This window comes from Engystomops pustulosus, chromosome 7 (genome assembly GCF_040894005.1).
Source record: "Engystomops pustulosus chromosome 7, aEngPut4.maternal, whole genome shotgun sequence".
Taxonomy (NCBI): Eukaryota; Metazoa; Chordata; class Amphibia; order Anura; family Leptodactylidae; genus Engystomops; species Engystomops pustulosus.
This window is the reverse complement of record NC_092417.1, coordinates 16,790,402-16,806,291: the sequence shown is the minus strand read 5'-3', so window position 1 is coordinate 16,806,291 and position 15,890 is coordinate 16,790,402. Positions and strand designations below refer to the sequence as shown.

The 15,890-nt window shown below is 45.2% G+C and overlaps 2 protein-coding genes across 7 annotated transcripts in view; one reads left to right on the top strand and one right to left on the bottom strand.

Annotated features, from left to right (window-relative positions):
• LOC140069354 (uncharacterized) overlaps positions 1-4,656 on the bottom strand; it is a 31,643-nt gene extending 26,987 nt beyond the window's left edge. The window contains exon 1 of one of the 3 annotated variants that reach the window (XM_072114952.1): positions 4,450-4,656. In XM_072114952.1, coding sequence (XP_071971053.1) covers positions 4,450-4,501 — 52 coding nt within the window. In that variant the 5' untranslated portion in view covers positions 4,502-4,656. Of the gene's footprint in view, positions 1-21; positions 3,014-4,449 lie in introns of those variants that run through there. The other 2 variants (XM_072114951.1, XM_072114950.1) reach the window with 2 other exon arrangements.
• The window catches only part of LOC140069355 (T-lymphocyte surface antigen Ly-9-like), a 49,002-nt gene extending 37,650 nt beyond the window's left edge, over positions 1-11,352 (top strand). The window contains exons 1-3 of one of the 4 annotated variants that reach the window (XM_072114955.1): positions 2,333-2,585; positions 7,807-8,142; positions 8,936-11,352. In XM_072114955.1, the coding sequence (XP_071971056.1) occupies positions 2,549-2,585; positions 7,807-8,142; positions 8,936-9,036 (474 nt within the window). In that variant the 5' untranslated portion in view covers positions 2,333-2,548 and the 3' untranslated portion in view covers positions 9,037-11,352. Of the gene's footprint in view, positions 1-2,332; positions 2,586-7,806; positions 8,143-8,935 lie in introns of those variants that run through there. The other 3 variants (XM_072114956.1, XM_072114954.1, XM_072114953.1) reach the window with 3 other exon arrangements.
• The last annotated feature ends 4,538 nt before the right edge of the window (positions 11,353-15,890 follow it).

Genomic DNA, 15,890 nt, shown 5'->3' with positions numbered 1-15,890 from the left:
TAAAAATGTAAAAACACTCACCGAAATGGCCAAATGCCACGAAGAAGAGCAGGGGCCAGGGTGCAGACATGTCTCTGCGGCAGCTCCTCCTCGCACGTCTATAGAGGTTATGTCTCAAAGAGATCAGCAGAAAGTACAGGAACGGAAAAAAACAACTAAAAATATGCATCAAATACCACGTAAAGGGGATATACAAAAAAAAAAGAGGGCGTGAGGATGTCACCATCTGTCTTTCTGGTAGATAGTGTCTCCAGCAGCGATTTGTAGGTCTGTTCTTACCAGTCACATAATCTAGATGTGAGGCTTCCAGGGAGCAGAGCTTAATAATTCCCATAATATAGAAAATATTACCCCTAGGGGGCACTCTGAAGTCCAGGAGTTTCACCTGTGTATACTTCAGGGGTTGCAGCTGGTGATCCCCAGGAGATCCCTGTAATCATAACTTTCTGTGTGAAATATACATTTATATTCCAGGATTGTAGCTGGACCTGGTGCACTGGAAGCGTTTTCTCACACAGCGGTGTTATCTCTATAGACAGTGTCCCGGGGAAGGGAAAGGGAAACTTTCAGCAGTGATTATGAGACAGTATTAGGTATTATCCCAGGAGATCTCTGTAATCCATATGAAATATGAATTGATATTTCAGAATTGTAGCTGGACCTGGTGCACTGGAGGTGTTTTCTCACACTGCTATGTTATCTCTGTAGACAGTGTTAGGTATTGTCCCTGGTGTCTGTAATTACACCTTTCCATATGCAATATGAGTTAATATTCCAGGATTGTAGCTGGATTTGGTACACTGGAATGTCACCTCTCACTGCTGCGCTGTGTTCTCTTTGTAGACAGTGCCGGGTATTGTCCCTTGGAAATCTCTGTAATTCTACCTTTCTGTGTGAAATATAAATTTATATTCCAGGATTGTAGCTGGACCTGGTGCACTGGAAGTGTTTTCTCACACAGCTGTGTTATCTCTATAGACAGTGTCCCGGGGAAGGGAAACTTTCAGCAGTGGTGATTATGAGACAGTATTAGGTATTATCCCAGGAGATCCTTGTAATCACGACTTTCCATATGAAATATACATTGATATTTCAGAATTGTACCTGGACCTGGTTTACTGGAGGCGTTTTCTCACACTGCTATGTTATCTCTGTAGACAGTGTTAGGCATTGTTCCTGGTGTCTGTAATTACACCTTTCCATATGCAATATGAGTTAATATTCCAGGATTGTAGCTGGATTTGGTACACTGAGATGTCACCTCTTACTGCTGCGCTGTGTTCTCCTTGTACAAAGTGCTGGGTATTGTCCCTTGGAAATTTCTGCAATTCTACCTTTCTGTGTGAAATATAAATTTATATTCCAGGATTGTAGCTGGACCTGGTGCACTGGAAGTGTTTTCTCACACAGCTGTGTTATCTCTATAGACAGTGTCCCGGGGAAGGGAAACTTTCAGCAGTGGTGATTATGAGACAGTATTAGGTATTATCCCAGGAGATCCTTGTAATCACGACTTTCCATATGAAATATACATTGATATTTCAGAATTGTACCTGGGCCTGGTTTACTGGAGGCGTTTTCTCACACTGCTATGTTAACTCTGTAGACAGTGTTAGGCATTGTCCCTGGTGTCTGTAATTACACCTTTCCATATGCAATATGAGTTAATATTCCAGGATTGTAGCTGTATATGGTACACTGGAATGTCACCTCTCACTACTGCGCTGTGTTCTCTTTGTACACAGTGCTGGGTATTGGCCATTGGAAATCTCTGTAATCATACCTTTCTGTGTGAAATATAAATTTAGATTCCAGGAATGTAGCTGGACTTGGTTCATTGGGGGGTGATTTCTCACACTGTTGTGTTCTCCCTTTAGACAGTGTTAGGCACTACTTTCCCTATGCAATATGCATTGATATTCCTGGAGTGATTCCAGGGAGTGATTCCGGACTCGTAGGGGCTATAGGCAGTCATTGCAGTCTTATCCGCCCTTCTGGTGGTGTCCTCACACTGCTGTTCTCTCTGCACTCACAGCCGCTCACCTCTGCTATGAGTAAAAGCTGTAGAAAGCTCTTGGTCACTCAAAAGGTTTGAGCTGTGGAGCAATTCAATGCAGAGAACTATAAGCAATGCATTTTGGACTCGCCTCCTGGTGATCTAAGTCCAGCTACAATCCTGAATTATAAAAATTGTTTCTATACATAAGATTAGGATTTGCAGGATACATATTAATGATCACAGAGTTGGTGATCACATTACTCTCTGAGATTCTACCGATTCTGGAACCTTCTTCCCACATATGTGCTGAGGTTCTGTAGAAGGTCCATCGCAGGTCACAACGTTCCTCTTATCGATGAGAGATTTGTATCGATCACATGACTGGACGCATTCAGTGGGCTGGTGAGAGGTGACCCTGGAGAGCGGCCTCTGGCCCCCGGCCATGCAGGAAGTCCTGGCGCTTTCCTGCTTTTTATTACACGAAGAAGTCGGAATATTTCTTTCCCGGAGGCTTCGGTCTTCCAGAGGATTGTGCAGAGAAGCCGGAGGATGGAGCTGCTCCGACTCTTCCTGATACCTCTATGGGGTAGGTGCTGCCTATACACTAGGATGGGATAGGTACGGGAATCATATTGTCTTGTTTATTGTATGAAAATCTTACAAACTAGTAAATTCCACCTAAAGTCAGGTAAATATGACTCTTCTTACACAAAATGAGTCAAGTTTAGTGGTTGCAGGAGTAGTGTCATTCAGAAGACCCAGGATCACCAGCTCTATAGCATCTAGAAACATGATACTGGTGTCATATTAAAGATAAGAATCTCATCTTTCAGGTCTACAGGCTCTATAGGCTGACAGCAAGCAGAGCTCTGGCTATAGTACCTAGAAACATGATACTGGTGTCATATTAAAGATAAGAATCTCATCTTTTAGGTCTACAGGCTCTATAGGCTGACAGCAAGCAGAGCTCTGGTTATAGTACCTAGAAACATGATACTGGTGTCATATTAAAGATAAGAATCTCATCTTTCAGGTCTACAGGTTCTATAGCCTGGCAGCAAGCAGAGCTCTGGCAAGGAATTGAAATGCTATATATACGTATATGTAACCAATAGAGGTTATTTACATATGGCTGGATATCCCTTTTAAAGGGGTGTTCTTATCTTGGACATGTCATGTAGAATCTGTTTTTAGTAATGTATCACTTTCATACAACAATGTAGTAAATTCCCCCCTAAAGTCAGGTAAATATGACTCTTCTCATCCCATTTACATGAAATGAGTCAAGTGGTTGCAAAAGTAGCGTCATTCAGAAGCCCCTATTACCAATTCTGTAGTACCTAGAAACATGCTGCTGGTGTCATTTTAAAGATTAAAATTTGAGAGCAAGCAGAGCTCCGGCAAGGAATTGCAATGATATATATATAGATAGATAGATAGATAGATATGTAACCAATAGAGGTTATTTACATAAGGCTGGATATCCCTTTTAAAGGGGTGTTCTTGTCTTGGACATGTGATGTAGTATCTATAGTATTGATGGGGGTCCACCACTTTTGGCACACCTGGGGGTCCCATAGAAGAGCATAGGGCGAGCCGGGTCTGCACCCAGTTGATGGACCTGTACTCCCATCTATGTGAGATTTCACATAAAATAGGGAAGTCTACAAAGGACATTTCATACCTGACCTGAGGGGTCTAATAGTCTAGTGGGGTAAAACCTGCTGACAGGTTCCCTCAAAAGGGACATGACAACATAAAGAACATTTACACTTGAGAGAAGGTATGTACTTTACTGGAGCTGATCTGCAGGACCAGACGTGACCTGTGAACAGAGGTGGTGCTATATTCCAAATAACAGTGGCCATGTTTATCTAATCCTGGACAATCCCTTTTAGTGAAATATGTGCAGTACCTTGATATGGCCACTGTATATGACAGAACGTCTACTGATCAGTGTGAGCTCTTTGGGTTGGTCCTTCACCAGTCTAAAATAGGCAACATATTCTGAGATAAGTCTAAAAATGGCCCCCGACTCAGAAAAACCCCTTTAACTCTGGTAACATCCTGTGTGCAAGGTGTTTATAACAAGTGAAGATGAACATGAAACTACATACGATGCAGATTTGTATCTCATCAGTTCATGCGTGACGCCTCCTCGTAACCTCCGGGGACATGACACGATTTCCTCTAACCCTCTGCCCACAACTTCTCTAGATTCTCCACAAACACCATTAAAACTTTCAGGCCTTTTTTTTTTTTGTCATTTCAACCAATCACAACACAACCTATATGAAAGATGAATGCCCATTGGTTCCTGGTCAATGGTAAAAAATTTTTTACACAGAAACTGTATTGGGTATTTTCCGTAACCCAGGTCCCTCAGGTCCCTCACGAGGCCTGGTTTCCTCTTTGAGGGTCTCTGCTCTGGCATGGTCCGCGTCACCTACCGGCAAAATCTGTGCTTGTGTTTTCCTCATCAGGACTAATAGGAAATAACATGTGGAGAACCAATTGTGACGACTCTTTGAAGTCGGATTCAGGAAAATCACATATTGTTCCCGTGTTGAAGCTTCTCACCACACAATGTAGATGAAGGCTTCCTCCAATAAGTCAGTCAGGAGGCTCCGGGAAATACATAGACATGGACTCTACTGCTGCTCCTCACCATAAGACAACTTACAGTATCATGTACTTCCTGTTTCTGTGGTGAAAACCACATCTTCTCCACCCTCTGTGTAGGTGCATCTGGCCTGGTGGTACCAGAGTAGAGGTTCCTCAGAAGAGAAGGCACTTCATGACAGGAGAAACATAGAAGTGAATGGGGGTCAGAGCCTGAGGTGGACCTTGGGTCATTTATGGTCATTTTACCAACCAGTGTTGATATCATACTTCTACTTTTGGTCAATAAATCACATTTATGTAGGACTCATTACTTCGTCCCTCAGGTCCTTCCTTTAAGACGAGTGATGAGTAAGTCTGACCTGTCAAATTTGCGTCTGTACCCATCTCTATTCATGTTCAGGGAAAACGTGGCAAGCCGGTTAGTTGTCTACTGAGCAGCCAATCAACCAGCTTGCACCTGCTTAGCAAAAACAGGCATGTCCTCTGTGGTCATGGTTGTGGTTGGCCAGACGGGACATGTGACTCATCACATGCTGCTCATCACTGGATCAGTCAGACAGACAGGGACTTCTTAAAAACCAATGATTTCCCTTTTCAGGGAAATAATTGCCCCTTTGAGGACATCAGCATTTCCAGCATCATCCAGCAATATCTTACAGGCACAGTCTCAGTACAGTTTGCAGTTCCTGCATCATCCAGCAATATCTTACAGGCACAGTCTCAGTACAGTTTGCAGTTCCAGCATCATCCAGCAATATCTTACAGGCACAGTCTCAGTACTGTTTGCAGTTCCAGCATCATCCAAAAATATCTTAAAAGCACAGCCTCAGTACTGTTTGCAATTCCAGCATTATCCAGCAATATCTTACAGCCACAGTCTCAGTACAGTTTGCAGTTCCAGCATCATCCAGCAATATCTTACAGGCACAGTCTCAGTACTGTTTGCAGTTCCAGCATCACCCAGCAATATCTTACAGGCACAGTCTCAGTACAGTTTGCAGTTCCAGCATCACCCAGAAATATCTTACAGGCACAGTCTCAGTACAGTTTGCAGTTCCAGCATCATCCAGCAATATCTTACAGGCACAGTCTCAGTATAGTTTGCAGTTCCAGCATCATCCAAAAATATCTTAAAAGCACAGCCTCAGTAGTGTTTGCAATTCCAGCATTATCCAGCAATATCTTACAGGCACAGTCTCAGTACTGTTTGCAGTTCCAGCATCACCCAGCAATATCTTACAGGCACAGTCTCAGTACTGTTTGCAGTTCCAGCATCACCCAGCAATATCTTACAGGCACAGTCTCAGTACTGTTTGCAGTTCCAGCATCACCCAGCAATATCTTACAGGCACAGTCTCAGTATAGTTTGCAGTTCCAGCATCATCCAAAAATATCTTAAAAGCACAGCCTCAGTAGTGTTTGCAATTCCAGCATTATCCAGCAATATCTTAAATGTGCAGTCTCAGTATAGTTTGCAGTTCCAACACCATCCATGTATCAGTTGTGATGTGTACCGTGCAACTAATGGCATTGCATAGTGCACACCTTATTTTCTCCACAACCTGTTGATAGTGGGGTGAAGCCTGTCCAGAAAAGTAGTGGTAGCTGGGAATGACATATTGTGACATAATGACAGCCACTGTTATAACATTTTTAAACCTGTCCTGTTTTCAAAGACTGTCCATGTCTGGGCTCGTTGGTGAGATGGGCACAACACTTTTTCTCCATTGTTTGGGGGCATAGAAAGTTGATCCCTTCCTTGGGATGCAGTGGGAAGGATTGGTGGTGGTGATGGTGGAACATCTTCCCTTTGCAGGTGGCCTAATATGTTTCCATGTTTTTTTGGGGTGTCATCCACTGCAGCTAATGTTTTGTTTCCTGGGGCTGGTCATACATGTAGTGCTGATATTGTTGCCCATTTCAGGGACTGGTGCACAGCATGCATTTTACAAGTTTTGTCTCGTGAAAATTGCTAGAAAAAAAAAGCCCCTCCAAGGAGATTCTCTAGGCTGGCCTTTGTGTACTTATCCCTGGGCACAGTGGGTGGTAGCAGTCCACATCGTGGCTACGGGCTGCCCGATGCGCCTTTGCACCCTTCTATTGGCTACCTAGGGCTTTATGACCACTGCCTCTTCCTCCAAACCATCATTGCCTTTGGGCCATGTTAGGTCTAGGACATCATCATCACTCATCAGATCTTTCTCCCCCAAGCCCTCACCGCTGCCCTCCTTGTGAGTCTCTGCATTGCAGAATGACGCAGAGGTTGGCTTTTTGGTTTCAGCCTTTACTAGTTTGTATTCGGGTTCAGGTTGTGCCAAAGTCTGGGTTCTCTAAGCGAAATTTATTCTGGTATTTAGACATATTTCAACTAACCTGAATTTTGTCCAACCCAATCAACATCGTACATGAGCCCTGACTGGGGGCTCGCAAGTTCAAGCAAGACGATGGGGAGGCCATTTGACATTAAGGTTCCCCCTGAGGCACTCTCTGTGTAGGTGACAGGTCTCAGCAGATGGTATGTTGGAGGCCTGGGATGGTAGAAGGTTATCCAGAAAACAGAGATGATGAAAACGTCACAGTTCCTTTATTAGGAGAACTGCCGTAGCAGCCGTAGCAGCTTGATTTGGCTCTGCTGCATTAGCAGCACAATATCAGTAGTGTCAGCTCTCATAAAAATTAGAGAGAATAACCTCATAATAACCCCAGAACTTAGCCTATATTTATAGACTTTTTTTCAGCTCTGGAAAGTTCCAGGGTCCAGCCAATCACAGCCTGCTTTGCCTCAGGAATAATACATTTTACGTTAAAGGTTCAGAACATTGGGTCCGTTCCCTCCATTTGGGGAGCCATGTGTAGGAGGAGGACATTGAAGTTGGTGGGGGAGATCTATCATTAGGCAAGCTCCTTGTGATAGGTCTATGACTGCTTTTTTGCAGTATTTTGTGCAGTATTTTTAAAAAAAATTGCAAAATGATGAATCTGGCGTTGTATGGCGTTGCACTACCAGTGGTTCTATGTTTAAACCATTATTTCTGAGTGGCCGGAAAAGGCCCCTGTGATTTTTGCTTAATGTCCATGGTATTGCCATCAAAGTACCAATTGGAAATTACATTTTGGAAATTTTTGGAAGTTTTTCTCTGACAGATGACACCTCTCTCCTTGTCATTTTTCTCTTACATCAGGCGTCGTCGCAGACATTACCAAACAAACGCTGTCGACAATATGCGGTGGTTCCATCTTGTTCCAAGTCAACATCCCGAAAAATATTGAGATCTACAGCATATTCTGGTCTTACACAGGAACAGGGAAGAAGGCCACGGTGGCCATTGCTAAAGAAGACGGGGTGAAGGTCATCAATGGTAGATTCCAGGACCGGCTCGATTCCCATCAGCCCAGCTTTTCCCTAAAACTGAGTAATGTGAATGAACAGGACAATGGGATGTATGAGGCGCAGATATTCACCAATGCGACAGCCATGTATAGGAGCTTCACCCTACAAGTCTGCAGTAAGGAGGAGGGTGAGGACCAAATCAGAAGGACAACAAAATGTGAACCATTAAAGGACCTCTACCACCAGGATGAAGGATTGTAAACCAAGCACACTGACATACCGGTGTGTGTCCCCTCTGGCAGGATCTGCTCTTCTTTAAGTTTTTGATGCACCTTTTTTTTTAGCTTTAAAAATTATGCAAATGAGCCTAAGGCACTCATTAATATCTATAGAACCAGGAGCCCATGAGACTAATTTGCATAATTTTAAAAGCCTTTGTTTTTTGTAAAAACCAGGGAATAAGAATACCGTCAGCGGTGGTGCACACCAGTATGTCAGTGTGCTGGGTGTACAATCCTTCACCCTGGTGGAAGATGTCCTTTAAGGGTTGTTCTGGGATTAAAATACTAAGAGGATATCATAAAGGTGGGAATGTCAGGGCCTGTGAAATAGAATGGGGTGCACCAGTGCTGCTTCGGACAACTAATAGGTGACCCCCACCAGTCTGATAACAAAGGGTTAAAAAAAAAATTAAAGAAAAAAATTCCTTGTCTCCCACAGCTTCCATTTAGAGGCTTCCCGATTCCGTTATTTCTGTTATGACTTCCTATTCCCAGCCAATCATAGGTGGAGGCGGGTCTTCACTCTAGTCAGTGATTGACAGACTGGTTATTTATTGTGTGCCAAGCTTGATTGGGGAGGGATAGGGAATTGGGGAGGAGAATATTTCTTATTTTATTTATTTTGATTCCAAAATTTGAAAATGTAAAAATAAAAATCACATAAATTTTAAAATTTATTTTATTTTTTTTTTTTTACAGAAAATAACTATGCACCGGGAGTCCAGTGGTTATGGTATAACGTCCTGCTGGTCGTGAGTTTGGGGACCTTTACCATCTTCTTTAAAACAATGACGTCATAAAAATGAAGAGTCGCCATAGCTCGACGCGTAATGGACAGAAATCTCATGACGGATCGGCTGTGAGGCACCAGCATGGATCACGCGCTTTATTAGTTAGTTGGGTCACATGATATACTAGCACAACCCGTCCTAGGCAGAGATACCTGCAGGCACACGTTGTGGTTCACCGCTATTCCCTGCTGCTGCGAATACGTGCGGCTCTGAGGGCGGCAGGCGAGATGACATCATCACATCATGTCTGCTGGTCTCAGGCTGAATGGTGGAGCGTGGAGCTGACGGCTTTCTGCTTCACCATTGTATTCAGCATTATCTCACCCACAAGACACATGAAGCGTTAAAATTGTGATTTCTCCTGCTGCTGCGGACAGACCACAAAATCCAGGATTGTTCCTGGACAGCTCGGGGGTTGTGCAGATCTTCGCCTGACTGCAGGGGCCCAGCTATAGGGTGTACTATGGCAGAGCCTGTGACACCTCCTGCCAACATTTTAGCTGAAACTTATTAATTTAAATAAATTTGCATTCGATCATTCATCAAAAAAATAATAGGCCTTATGATCCAGAAGAAGATGCTTGACTGTTAGAGCAACCAATCACAATTTAGTAACGTTATCTTGATTGTCCAATCAGAGCTCAGCTTTCATTTCTCCAGAGCAGTTTAAAGTCTGGAAGCTGAACTCTGATTGGTTGCTATGGACAACACAATCTGGGCCTTTAATATTGTCTGTACTATATAATGCGCCATAGTGGGGCTCACATTGTATAATGGTCTCTATCTGTGACACTCGAATATGTATCAAACCCCCTTCTTGTTGCCCACCCAGAGAGTGTAATATTACCTCCAATACAGTACAATCACCTACATAATGCCAACTTATGTGACCCACCATAACGCGCTGAAGTCCGCTGAAATGCACTCAAGTACACCGGCCTATTCCTGGTGAAGGTAAGTGCAAGCTCCGCGACACTTTTTGTTTTTTAAATTTTTCCGAATCTGTCGGGTTTTCGTTCGGACACGCCCCCCGATTTCCGTCGCGTGCATGCTGGCGCCGATGCGCCAAAATCCGATCGCGTGTGCCAAACTCCCGGGGCAATTCAGGGAAAATCGGCGCAAATCGGAAATATTCGGGTAACACGTCGGGAAAACGCGAATTGGGCCCTTAGTAAATGACCCCCAATGGCTCAGTGAGGCATCCGTGAAAATCACTGACTCTAGTGTGAAAGAGTCCTTAAAGGGGCGCTCCAACCTGCAGGAACTGCCACCTATCCACATGACATTGCGCAGGTGAGATGGAGACGCGGCTGGAAATCACGGAGATGGTTAAACACATGGAAACGATCCATCCTGACCGATCAGGAAGCCATAAAATAACGTCATACAAGATGTAAAGATTCACAGCTCCTCCGAGTGTTCTCCATGCATCACATGATTACAGATTATTATATAATAGAAGGGTCTCCGGCCTGAGCCCAGATAATGACCCCCATCACATCCCCCGCCGCCCTCCTGCGCCCATACATCATCCTCTGTGTCCACCGGGAGTCCAATGAGAGTCATTTCTCTGCTGTAACCTGCGTCTGGGGAGCGATGACTGTTTGATAAATGGGACGCCTCGCGCTGGACTCCATTGGAATCCATCATAGGCCGGGATAGTTAGCCGGCTCAGCAAAGACTCAGGGGCGAGGGCTGACGAACCTGCCTACACACCCTGCCTGCCCTCCTAGAGGATCGGAAGAACTAACCCAACGTACTGTACCCCATACCTTATCCAGGGGAGACTACAAGATGCCGTGCGCTCCTGTTGCGGTTTTTTCGATTGTTCTAAGGAATGGCTTGGATGATAATGTTGGTGACTCTGGTGTAGGGATCTACCCAACCATAGACAATGGGGCAGATTTACTTACCCGGTCCATTCGCGATCCAGCGGCGCGTTCTCTGCGGTGGATTCGGGTCTTCCGGCGATTCACTAAGGTAGTTCCTCCGACGTCCACCAGACGAAAACGCGAATCGGGCCCTTAGTAAATGACCCCCATTGTGAACCTTTAAGAAGCTGTTAGGCTCCTCGCTTTCATCTTCTACACTTCGGGGATTGCTTCTCTCAAGAAGACGTCTGAGCAAAAAAGATCTCTCCCTGATATTCACTCTTTAACCCCATTACAGGGATTTGGGCTTCATTTCAGGGAAGACACCAGGTTGCTACCGCTTAGGTCAAGACATCTTGAAGTGTGAAACCAAGGTCACAAGCAGAGAAGTGGTCAGAAGGCAAGCTGAGGTCAGGGCAGACAGAGATTGTACATGAAGGTAATCCAGGCAGGGGTTAGGACAGGCAGCACAAAGTCAATGGGGGAGATTTATCAGAAGTGTCTGAGAGCAAAACTGTTCTAGTTGACCATGACAACCAATCAGAGATTAGCTTTCATTTTATAAACATCTGTGGGAAAATGAAAGCTGAGCTCTGATTGGTTTCCATGGGTAACTGGAACAGTTTTGCTCTCAGGCACATCTGATAAATCTCCCCCATTGACTTTGCGGTGCCTGTCCTAAGTACTCTTGTATACTTATGTGTTGAGGACTTGAGGATTTCATGTCTGGAGGTCCTTCTCTTTATTATAGGGCAAAATCAAACTTAGTGATTAGCTCAGGTGGTCTTGGGCCCCCTAGAAGTCCTGGACCTTGGGCAGCCACCCAAGTCACCTATATTATAATCCACGACTGTCGCTACCTCCTCTAATCTGCACTAATCTGTATGATCACAAGGAGAATAACCACCGGGCCCCCAGTATACAATATTAATGGGGAAACATGTTGGCAATGTTCCAGAAATAGCGCCACACTCGTCCATGGTTTTGTATGGTATTGCAGCTCATTATCATTAATGTGAATGGAGCTATGTTACAGTACAGACACAATCCACGGACACATGTGAAAGACAACATTCATCATCTAATCATGGACAACCCCTTTAAGTCTTTCACTACCAGGGATTGTACCGCCAAGGATGTTGTCATTAACCCCTTATCAGCCAAAGATCAAAAAAGGTGTCATTTATACTTTTTCTTCTGTAAAAGAACAGGGATCCTGATAATAAACCCTCGCCTGGTATAGAAAAAGCATGGACTGCCTGATCTATAAGGTCCTCACTCACATATAGAGGGTCTGCTGGTAACAAGGATGCAGGTCTCTTTATATCCACCAGAGGGAGACAAAGTACTTCAATAGATTTCTGTAAATCACAGGCTGCAATATCTAAACGCTCCAGCAGGTGGCAGCATGAAAATGATCAATGTGAACAGAGTCTAAAAACAGCAGATAGATTAGTGGGGGATTTATTATCCGCCAGGAAATATTCAATCCCACATACAGTAAAAGAGTGCCGGGATTTATATCATTAAAATCTCAATTCCTGCGTTATTGCTCCTCGGAGCTCCCTGGTAATGGGATGGAATTACATCCCTTCCTTATACCTAGACGCTGTCTGCAAGGATATATCGTTCAGGATGAGGAAACTAACGCGTCTTGATGGCTTTAAAGGGAACCGGGTATTACCCCACTAGGTCACCTCAGATGGGGTATAAAATATTCAGTCTCAATTCCCTCTTTTATGTGAAATCTCACCCATTTACCTATAAAAAAAAATTCTACTTCAAAGTCAGGCAAAATGTGACTCTTCTCACCTCATTTCCACGTGAGATGAGTCAAGTTTAGTGGTTAGAGGAATAGAATCAGTTCAGATGCCTATATCTTCTGTTTTATAGCACCTAAACATGCTGCTGGTGTCATCTTAAAGATAAGAATCTCATCTTTCTTTGTCTTTGAGCTACAGAACTAGAGATAAACACAACTAAAAATAGGCAATGAACTGAATCTTGAGCTGCAGCCTGCACTTCCAGTCTTTAGCTGCCTGTATTTCTGATCCTTATCTTTAATCGCATTTGAAAATGAGGTGAGAAGAGTCATATTTGCCTGACTTTGGGCGAGAATATTTATATTTAATTACCTATATATTTTATAGGTAAACAGATTGAGATTCCACATAAAAGAAGGAATTTTAGGACATCTCATCCCTGACCTGAGGGGGCTGGTAGTTTAGTGGGGTAAAACATGGTGACAAGTTTACTTTAAGAACCTATCCTACAACCATACAGTAAGTTCTCGGGCTGAGACACATGAGGGGGGCATTTATTTATGTGTATGTGTCAGTCTTTACTGCACCGCTCGCATTTCATTCATCTGCTGTGAATGGCGCCTGCGGTAGATGCTGCGGCTCATCTCCCATTCATATATAATGGATGCCGCCTCGTGTCTGCCAGATGCATGGGTGACCAAGCCGCTCCTAATAGCCGCCTCTCCCCTCCCCCGGGTTATGTATCAGGGAACCTCTCAATATCCAGTGACACGCCAGGAATGGAAGTGCTGGAGACATCCGTCCTCCGCCCCACCGCCCCCGCTGCTGCCAGCCGCCCAGAACGCATCCATCCTGGAAAGTGGCAGGATCCACAGGAAGGATGGAGCCAGGAGGGAGCAGTCACCAGGACAAGGACCTGATGGATGGAGGCTGTCACCCCATCATCTGCTTTCAAGACCCATCATCCGCTGTCCGGACCCACAGGACCCATAGCCACCCTGTCACGACCCATCATCCTGCAGTCAGGACCCATAGCCACCCTGTCACGACCCATCATCCTGCAGTCAGGACCCATAGCCACCCTGTCATGACCCATCATCCTGCAGTCAGGACCCATAGCCACCCTGTCACTACCCATCATCCTGCAGTCAGGACCCATAGCCATCCTGTCACGACCCATCATCCTGCAGTCAGGACCCATAGACACCCTGTCACGACCCATCATCCTGCAGTCAGGACCCATCATCTGCTGTCAGGACCTCTCATCTGCTGTGATGACCCACAGGGCCCATAGCCACTCAGTCAGGACACATCATCCCACAGTAAGGACCTGCAGGACCTATAGCCACCCTGTCACGACCCATCATCCTGCAGTCAGGACCCATAGCCACCCTGTCACGACCCATCATCCTGCAGTCAGGACCCATAGCCACCCTGTCACGACCCATCATCTGCTGTCAGGACCTATCATCTGCTGTCAGGACCCACAGGACCCATAGCCACCCAGTCAGGACACATCATCCCACAGTAAGGACCCACAGGATCTATAGCCACCTGTCACAACCCATCATCCTGCAGTCAGGACCTATAGCCACCCTGTCAGGACACATCATCCCACAGTAAGGACCCACAGGATCTATAGCCACCTGTCACAACCCATCATCCTGCAGTCAGGACCTATAGCCACCCTGTCAGGACACATCATCCCTGCTGTCAGGTCCCATCTCCCCACTTCCAGAACCAATCATCCTACTTTAAGGACCGATCATCCTGCTATCAGATTCCATCAATGACACGTCATCCCCCTGTAAGGACCCAACACCACATTGTCAGGACCCAACACCACACTGTCAGGACCCCTCATCCTGCTGTCAGGACCGATCACCCCGTTTTTAGTACCCATAATCCCTCTGACAGGACCCATGACCCTGCTGTCTGGGTCCATCACCCCTCTTCCCAGTGAGTCAGGGAAATATGTAAATATGGGTCACATTCATGGTGCTGATCCACATCTCAGGATTACTGCTTTCATTTGGACTGGCTGAGCCTTGAAGTTCCAGTTTTCCTGAGAGTTTTATTAGAGTGGATACCTTTAATAATAATTCTTTATTTATATAATGCAAACAGATTACGCAGCGCTGCACAAAGCATGTCAAATGTTTTGGAGTGTGGGAGGAAACCGGAAGACCCGGAGGAAACCCATGCAAACACGGAGAGAGAACATACAAACTCTTTGCAGATGTTGACCTGGGTGGGAATAGAACCCAGGACCCCAGCGCTGCAAGGCAGAAGTGCTGCTCACTCAGCCACCGTGCCGGCCCTACCTTTATATATGTTGTCAGTAGCAGCAGGACTGTGAAAAAAATGCATTTACATTGCAGGATTGTATCCTCACACTGCTGCGCTCTTAGCTTTCTGCACTGTATGTAGAGTGGGGGTGGGGCAGACCCATTTTCCACCAGCACCCAAGACCTTCTAGTTACATCTTTGGCTTTTTCCTTCCATAACAGCGCCACCCCCTCCCATAGGTTGTGTCCGGTATTGCATCCTTGTGAGCAGCGCTGAGCTGCAATACCAACCACCACCTCTAGGCTGTTTTTTTTTACATAAAGCAGCCATGTTTTTCCTAATTTCGGGAGAAGCCCTTTAAACATTTCTCATTTAAATTAGCTTTAAATTAAAAATTGGGAAAAATAATGGAAATTGCATCAAAATTTATCCAAATCCTCCCAGATCTCCGTATTGGAGGGGGTGTAGTGATGCGTGAGGATTAAAGAAGACATTACAAGGCTCCCGGGATGGATGGTAATTGCGCGGCATGTTCTCCTGGTAATTAAAGGGATTGAGAGGTCAAAGGTCAAACGGTAGAAAACACGGTAACTACGAATTTCTCACCTTCTATATTTAGACCGGCAACATCCGAGTCGTCCTAGGTAAATATGATGAAAAGCAACGGGTGGTGGGGGCCCGGGGGCTCGTGTCAGTCTCACAGCCCCCCCCCATCCCCCAGTCCCAGGGCGCCACCAAATTGGCGTCTCCTAATGACAGGAGATTAAAGCGTTCTGCAGGCAGCGTACGTTTAACGAGGGCTCTTTGAGATGTGACACAAATGACGGTTAGTGGAGGAATTAGCGCGGCCCCGGTGTACTGATCCCGCATGATAATGCCCTAATAAATAAGCATTAACTAATGCCTTCAATTAATATCCGCGGAATAAACGCGTGGCGCC